The following is a 9,143-nucleotide window of genomic DNA, read 5'->3' as shown; positions in this document are numbered from 1 at the left end:
AGTAAAGGACCATATCGCGTCCTCACCTCGAGTAACTAGGACATATCGATCCTCGAAACATCACCGGCACATCCCATACTAAATTATAACAATCTCCCTTTTCATTTCATATTTCATACTAGCCCTTATGCAGGTGCCCGATCGAAGTAGTCAAACCGCTAACCCAGCTCGAAGACCTTAAGTTTTTAAAGCATCCATTGCATCTTTTCCTTCGATCGAGTTTTTATCCCGAAAGGGTTTTACCGGCAAGGTTTTTAACGAGGCAATATCCATATGCTACCTTAGGAAGATCCAACAAGTGTTCAAGGCTTCTTTTGTAATCAACCTCGAAAACTGGGGGGCATCCCCCCGGAAGGCCATCCGCTAGGAAAAGCCAAGAAACGCCAAGTGGGGTCCCAATAGGAAAATGATGTACCGGGCCAAACGGTCGAACGAACCGTGTCCGCATAGTCGGGCCCCTGACAGCAAAAACATGTACACTTGTACCAAGCAATTGAAGAATACCTTTTATCAAAGCATCTAGCACTCAAAAAGAAGCTCGGCACCTCCGCGAAAATGACTTCTCCGCCAAAAACGTCCAAAACACTCGGGGACTGGTGTCAACAATTCAACACCTGAACGACCTCCGGGTCGGGACTCCAAGCTCATAAGCCCTCAATGAGGCAACATGAAAATCGAGAAATATCTCCAATGCCGAAAGTACCCCGAATACTCGGGGACTGTCTTCAAAATCTCAAAAACGTACGACCTCAGGGTCAGGATCTCCAAAATCATAAGCCCTCGATGAGGCAATACAAAGTTTGCAAATAATGTCTCCCAAGTCAAGAAACCCTCAACGAATCGGGGATTGTCATCAAGCGCCACCTCCATCGACTTATCAAAACCCGAGGCCATAAGACCGCGAGCGGGCAGACGCGGTCTCGTAAGACCTACATAAGGTAGCAATTATATCTGTAAGACCTCAAGAAAGGCATGAACCATACTTGTACCAAGTGACAATATTTGTAAGACCTCAAGCAAGGCATGAACAATACCTGTACCAAGTATCCAAAACTATAAGACCTCAACGGCATATAAATTTGTAAGACCTTACTAAAGGCATAAACCTGATCCCAAAGTTTCGGCTATATATCGAACTTGTAAGACACCTAAAAAGGCATACCCTTGATATAGATACCAAAACTACTTCACTCGGGATTCAAAGGCTCCGACCAAACACAAGTGACTCCGGTCACATGGCTGTACCAGCCAAAGTAATGTGACCATGGGATGCCCCGACCGTCACTACAAGGCGTAAGAGCTATTGTCGCTAGCCCACACAAGCCTTCAATTAATTCGAATCTACTTCGAAAAGAACCGATTAAATAGGCTACCTTTGACACAGGAAAAAGAGATTCGACCACGTCAGCTCCTAAACATCGGCTTCGAGATACTCAGCATCCGAGCCAAACCTCCCAAGGTGCTCGATCATCGGCATATAACGACTCACAATCGAGGTTTTTTGGTAAGCCGTTGAAGAGTCAGGCAAACACTATCTATCCTTATCGGGGGGAAAATAAAGCCCATATAAATGGTCGCATCGACCAAGCGCGTAAGAGCCATTGTCGCCAGCCTAATAAGCCTCAGGGCCACATACATAAAAGGTCACATCGGCCAAAAGCATAAGAGCCACTGTCGCCAGCTTGAAATTTAAAAACTTGAGGGTCTAAATGAGGTTGAGTCGTAACCCGATTCGGAGACTGGACTCAAAATAGTTAACCAAATATGCCTAAGGGCAAAGGCGTAAGAGCAATTGTGCCAGCCCATACTAAAAGGTCGCATCGGCCCAAGACGTAAGAGTCATTGTCGCCAGCCCACACTAAAAGGTCGCATCAACCAAAAGCGTAAGAGCCATTGTCGCCAGTTCACATACATCAAAAGGTCGCATCAACCAAAAATGTAAGAGCCACTGCCGCCAGCCTAAATTTCGACCACTCGAAGGGAAAATAAGCTCGAGTCGATTCCTGACTATAGGACTGAGCCCAAAACGGTCAGCCTAAATATGCCTAAGAGCAAAAGTGCGTAAGAGCCTATGGGCTAGTCTAATGAGACCCGGGGCCACGTCATAATTGTAAGGACTCCTACCAACACAAAAACCAGCTCAACTGGCCAAATTCAAGACAAAAAAATACGAAAGAAATAAACACGCAAGGTTTTCTTTCATACACATATGCGAAAAAACGCAATCTCCATCTACAAACATGCTATGAAAGTGCTACATACAAATGACAAAATCTATTCCCCCCCTGTCGGGGGGGGCTACGGCCTACCGACATCGGGAAAAATCAACCAAGCATCACGCTCGTCCGCCCTTGCTAGCGATAATTCCTTCGAGAGGGCGAAGCCCCTAGCACAAATCTACTCGAGGGTCTTTCTTCGAGACTTGCAACGAGCATATTCTTCAATCCTCCTTTCGCGGTCGAGGATCCTTCTCAACTCAACTTGAGCATTGGCAGCATCCTTTGAATAGATCGCCATCTCCTAGTCAGCCTTAATCCGGCTTATTGCAGCTTCTGCCCGGGTATCAACGATCTCAGCCCTGACTTTCGTAAGCTCGGACTCGAGCTTCACAATCAGCTCTGTTTGAACCAAAGCATTATCATGAGCTAAGCAAAGTTGAGCTTCAAAAGCAGGAACTTTAGCCGGGGCGTCCTTCCCTTCTAAAGTCTGAGCCTCCGTCCGAGCTTTTAGCTCATCATTCTCACGCCTGGCTCGGCCAACTTCATCTCAAAGGCGCTCCAGGGCCTCCATCTTTTTCTGCAACTGAAATAAACTAAGCATTAGCCTCAGGAACCAGGATTCGGAAAATACGCTCACCCAAGACAGAAATTTAGCTGCTCCTTCAGGTGGTTCTCGTAATTCAAGCTCCGGCCCACCTCACACTGCAAGTGTACTAGCTCGACCTCATTTTCATCACAAAGGATCCTAAGGGATCTCTCCTCATCCAGAGCTTTCTGTAGCCTGGCTTCACAATGAAGCAGCCTGGACTTAAGCTTGTTGAATTCCTGAAAAAGAAAACCCAATAAGGAAGGGAAGGCGCGAAGCTCGAAAGACCTATGCCGAAACTCACCACAAAGTGAAGCCGCTGGGCTTTCTCGAAGGCCGAGTGCACACCTGCCAATCCAGTTCCTTCAACCCTGAAAGAGTAGACTCCGATCGAAGCATGGTCACTCAGTATAAGCGACCCCAATTTTTTAGTACCTCCCGAAGTACTATCGACAGAAAAAGAAGGCGACAGCAACGGAGAAATGCTCTTTCTAGAACCAGGAAATGCGGACACGGCAGGCCCAGAAGATGCTTCTGCTCCAAAGCCCCAGTCCCATTCTGCCTTATTTTGAGCGTCATCGCCTTGTAAAAGCATCTCTTGCTTATTGTTGTTGTTCTTTAGCCTAGGAGTTGGTAACCCTTCCCCCTCTCCAAAGAAGCGTGGCCTCGCCTTGAAAGTCTCTTCAATGCCTACAACAGCAAGCTTAATACGCATAAAGGGTAAATGCCCCTCCAAATGAAGGAAGGGAGGGGAAATTATAACATAGCACTCACCATGATGTTTTGCTTCCCTTCTACCCTAGGACACAGCTCGCTACTTGCGCTCATCACAGGTCGAGTAGGTCGCCAACTTTCGGACCCAATCCGGTAAATCAGGAACGTCGTCCGGCGCCCATGAAACAGCTGCGGGAAAAGAAAAGAAGGCACGGTTACGAAACCAGGATTTCGCCATAGACAGAACTGAGAAGGCACAAAATGCACCACTTACGTGTATAGTTCCATTCCTCGGGGAATGGCATAAGCTCCACGGGAATAATGTCAGCGGTCCACACCCGGACAAAGCGACTCATCCATCCCCGGTCTCTGTCTTCCTCATCATCAACAAAGAAGGGCGTGGTAGATTGGCATCGCAAGGTCAGAAGACCTCGATGGTGGAAGGGTTGGTACAGCCTGATAAGATGACTAAGAGTAAAATCAAGCCCCACCTTCTCCGCGAAAAATTTCACCATCAATACTATCGCTAAAATGATGGATGGATCTACACCAAGGTAACCCGATACTCTAGGCAGAAGTAGAGCACAACCCTATCAAAGGGGTCTAGCGTGAAAGGATATGTATACACATTCAAGAATCCATCGGCACGATCCGTGATGCCCTCACCCGGGGGAAGTATCTGTAACACTACCTTATCCCCCCATCCGCAGTCTTTTCTCACTAACCCAAGATGTTCTTCTCCTATCGAAGAAGAAACCTTCAAGGCGTGCTCTCGTTGGTCCTGAATGTCGGAGGCAGAGCCCTCCCCTCTCTACTGGGCAGACCCGGATGTAGTAGTTATGATTATGGCAAAATTGGAAAACTAAAGTAGGAATATATGCAAGTACGTTAGTACCAAAATAACGAAAGGTTTGACGTGGAAAGAGAAGGGAAATTGCTTAAAATGGTGGGATCTCCAAAAAAGCAAAAACCTCCTTGTATTTATATGGAAAAAATGATGACGATCCACCAGCCTCAAAGCCGATTAAAAGCACCATCGCCAGTCCTGAGGTGGTACCCGACCTCGAGGACCTCCATTAGAACAAGGTTAGGCTCTAGGAAGCCAATAATACCTCCCCCAGTCCCGAGGTGGTATCGGACCTCGAGGACCTCCATCGGAACAAGGCTAGGCACCAGGAAGCCAATAACGCCCTCGCCAGTCCCGAGGTGGTACCCAACCTTGAGGACCTTCCTCAAAAAGGAGTTAGGCTCTAAGAAGCAAATAACACCTTCACCAATCCCGAGGTGGTACCCGACCTTGAGGACCTTCATCAGAAAAAGGTTAGGCTCTAAGAAGCCAATAACACCTTCGCCAATCCCGAGGTGGTACCTGAGCTCGATGACCTTCATCAGAAAAAGGTTAGGCTCCAAGAAGCCAATAACGCCTTCACCAATCCCGAGGTGGTACCCGACCTCGAGGACCTCCATCAAAGAAAAGTTAAGCTCTGAGGAGCTAACGGCATTCTCGTCAGTCCCGAGGTGGTACCCGACTTCGAGGACCTCCATCAAAGAAAAGATAGTCTCTAAGAAGCCAACAACATCATCACCAGTCTTGAGGTGGTACCCGACCTCGAGGACCTTCGTCAGGGAAAAGTTATGCCCCAAGAAAATAAGCGCTTAGGATCCACCCGTATGGGCTTGGCCCCGGGGTACCATCTGCGATCGGACAAACCCTCTTTCAGGATATATCTACAGCACCTTAAGGCTATTTACACTAAGTTCAAAGCAAGTTTTCAAGTGGTCCGGACTTGAACGAACCTCCAGTCGGGAACTGCCCTCGAAAGATCAAAGACAGTCCCTGTCCACGGGCCTCCAAGCAAATTTCTTCTCAAAGGTTACCACGAAGCTTAAGTAATAAATCATGGTTTCATGGCCCAAAGCTTTACTTTCATGCTACTCAAAGTAAAGGTCCCGGCAACCCGAGTTCATTGGCCCAATCCAGGCTGGATCCAAGGGATCGTAAAAGGTTCCGCGCGAAACCGTATTAATCAATCAGAGGACGAAAACAAATGCTCGTGTCTGGGTTCGATGTTGGTAGTAGCCAATAAAATCACACATTCAGAGTCTCCACAAGTGTAGATGAAAGGAAATATAGCAAACATTGAAGACAAAATTGAGGAAACATCTTCATATTTATAAAAGTTCGATTACAGAAGCCCACGAGGGGTCATTACATACAATTACAAAAGCCCACAAGGGGTCCTTACACAAAAACAAAGAAGTGAAAGGGTGCACATGTAGAAAAAGCCTAGAACCTAGTCTACTCTTGAAGGTTCATCTCCGGTAGCAGCATCTCAAAGCGCCACCTCCTCGAACATGCATCCTCGACGGTGATACCTTCGGCCACCACATCCTCTAGGTTCCCATCTCAATCCCATGGAGCAATACCTACGAGGGAGAAGATGAAGAAGAGGAAAGTGGGAAGGCAAAGAAGAGGAAAGTGATGCAGAAGAGGCAGAAAAAAGAGACATAGCCTGCCGAAGCCAAAGGTTGAAGATTCGGTGGGCCTCAACCCTACTCGCATGGTCGCTCTAAGTCTACCTTCCGGGTCATCGTGCCGTGTAAGCTTAATGGCCAGTCGGGCCATTTTATCTCTTGGGAAAAAAACCAAGGGATGAAGTTCCACACCAAGATGAAGTAGGAGAGTGAGCAGCGGTGTATAGTCTGAACACTCTCCTGAGCAGCGGTGTAGAGTCCAAATATCCTCCTAAGTCGAAATAGGTCGACCCCCCTTATCTCGTCGCCTCGATCCAACGACGACAACAGCGATAGCCAAAATAATAACAGCAACAACAACAACGATACAGTATAATCTTGCTCGGCACGGCAAAGTCTAGGTAAAAGACCATGGCATGGCTGATAGGAACGCCGCCATAAGACCTTAAGGCCAGAGACCCCAAACATGGTGGGTAGTAATGGAGAAGGATAATGAGAATGAGAAGAAAGGGATGGGAAGATGTTGAAAGGCACTTGGATAAAAAGATAGTATGGAAAACCCCCATTTATAGGGGATGATAATGTGGCCAACAATGCCATCAATGCCTTTGAAAAATGGATCGACAGGTGCAATCAATGCGCCACTGGAAACTGGATCGACGGCGATACGGTGGCCTTAAAGAATGGGAATCGACAACACATTGAATGACGCTGAAAAGACAAGTCCATGGGATGTACTGGTTATCGTGAAGATTTACATCATAAGTATGATATCATCAGCGTGACATCATTGCGGGAAGTCCGAAGAATTGGATGTCAAAATCATTTCTTATCACTCCTCTCTAAGAAATGCGGGGACTATCTGTATATGATAAAATCGAAGGGTTCAATTTCTCATTACCAAAGCACCTCCAAAGACCATCTCAAGGTCTCGAGGATACAAGGTTATGGTCGAGTCTCCTCCCTCGAGGTTTGTCGACGCTCGGTCTTGGGATAATGTTCACCACGGCCACGGTAGAAATGGGGAGTTCCCAAGGCATGTTTCTAGGACTAACAGAGCTTAGAGAGCTACTCTAAGACCTAAATCAAGGTGTCATTTAGTTGTCACATCTCTGTATCTTTATAATTATTCTTATAGTACTATGATGGGATTCGCCTCCTATATAAAGGGGATCCTTGCCACTTTGTAAGGGGTTGTTGTTGCTTCAATTACTCCACATGCAATATACAAGAACATTCTATTTGCTCTCTAACATATTCTCTTGATATTATTTCTTTCATTTATTATCTTCATATTTGTTAAGCATTTATATCTTATCATTGGCCATAAAGAGCCTCCGTTAATTTTATTATAATTGTTAGTCGCATAGCAACTGCATTCGATAGCTCGTAGTCAAGCTCCGGGATCGACCTTGAGGCCCCGAATCAATGAGCTCGAGGCCCCGATAATTGGCCTAACGGTTTGATTTTTTCCCTACCCTTAACTCTCATTTCGTTTCTAAGTATCACATACACAGCATCAATTGCTTAACAAACTAGCATCAAAATAGATCACGTATTTTTAGAGTCCCATCAGCAAATTTAATTGTTATTACCATTTTCATGGTAAACAGATCTCTTTGTCAACCACACAATCAAGGATTAAAAAGTCGGCGAGTAAATGGAACTTCCCCACTTTCACAAACACATAATCAAAAATTCCCACCTGTCTCTGTATGGAACGATCAGCCCTTTGCAACCTCATACTTGTAGGACTCGGCATACCTAACCTCTCTTGCTTGTATATAGCAAGAGGCATTAAGTTGATGCTAGCCCCATTATCACAAAGAGCTCTTGCAAAATCATGCACCCCAACAGTGCATGGAATGGTGAAAGCTCTCGGGTCTTCTTTATTTTGAACGGTGGTTGTTGCAATGATGGAACTAACCTGGTGAGTCACATTCACCACTTCATTCTTGGTTGTTTTCTTCTTGGTGATCAAGTCTTTCAAATACTTAGCAAAACCCGGCATCTCTTGAAATGCTTCCACAAATGGAATATTTATCGATAATTGCTTGAGAATGTCATAGAACTTTTCGAGTTGCTATCATAAACCCTCCTAGCAAGTCTTGGAGGGAAAGGAGGAGGAGGTCTAGGAATAGGTGGTAGAGTTTTTGGTGTCTCTTTTACCTTTTCCTCAACCTCTTCCCAGTTCACTTCTTGAACTTTCAACTCTTCCGGGACCTTTATAGCTTCAACAACAATTGGATCTTCAACTTGAGCCTCAACTTCTTGTTCGGACTCTTCCACTTCAACCACTTGTTCACTCTCTCCTTGAAGTACCTTCCCACTCCGAGTATTAATTTCCATGCAATGAGAAGTTGGACCACTCCCACTACCCTTTGGGTTCATAATTGTGTCACTTGGGAGTGTCCCCTTTTGCTTTGGATTTTGTTCCCTCGAGAGACCTCTCATTTGCATCTGTAATTTTTGAATGGATATGGTATGAGAGCCGACAAGCTCAGTCATATTCCTTATTGAAGTGTCAGACCATTCTTGATTTTGAAATACCCGTTCAAGCATGTTTTCCAACTTGGAATCACTTGAGGAACCTTGATTTGAATAATTTCCCTTTGGTGGAACATAAGGGTTTGAACTCCGATTTGATAAGTTGTTGTTGTTACTCCAATTCCCTTGATTTGAGCTACCTTGGGCATTTCGCCTCTGTTGGTTGCCTTGCTCTTGCGGGTTAGGCCTCCATTGATTTTGTTGTCCTTGACCTTGGTATTGTTGCCTTTGATAGCCTCCTTGAGAGTTGTTGACATAGTTTTCTTCCTTATAATCTTCATTTGATGTGGGTTGAACATGTTCCACCACATTTACCTTTTCCGTTTGGCTTTCAGTGAACATCTTTGTCAACACATTGACAATGGTGGCAAGCCCTGCAATTACTTGGTCTCTTTCTTGGTTCTTCTTAATCATGTTGGTCAAGGGAGGAGTACCATATGCAATTCCACATGTGGTGTCCTCTGAGTGCCAAGCTTGGTTATGTTTTGCCATTTTGTCAAGGATTTGTGTGATCCTTGCAAATGTCTTATCCATAAAAGATCCATCAGCTGCATTCTTGGCTATAGATTGGTTCATAGCATATAAACCCATGTAGAATTTCT

The 9,143-nt window shown here is 45.6% G+C and overlaps 1 protein-coding gene across 1 annotated transcript; it reads right to left on the bottom strand.

The window, feature by feature from the left end:
- Window positions 1-7,594: 7,594 nt before the first annotated feature.
- LOC138889697 (uncharacterized) lies at window positions 7,595-8,005 on the bottom strand. The gene has a single exon (XM_070173032.1). The coding sequence runs from the start codon at window positions 8,003-8,005 to the stop codon at window positions 7,595-7,597; it is 411 nt and encodes a 136-aa protein (XP_070029133.1).
- Between the last annotated feature and the right edge of the window lie 1,138 nt (window positions 8,006-9,143).

Source organism: Nicotiana sylvestris, chromosome 4 (assembly GCF_000393655.2).
Source record: "Nicotiana sylvestris chromosome 4, ASM39365v2, whole genome shotgun sequence".
NCBI lineage: Eukaryota > Viridiplantae > Streptophyta > Magnoliopsida > Solanales > Solanaceae > Nicotiana > Nicotiana sylvestris.
This window is presented reverse-complemented; position numbering and strand designations above follow the sequence as displayed.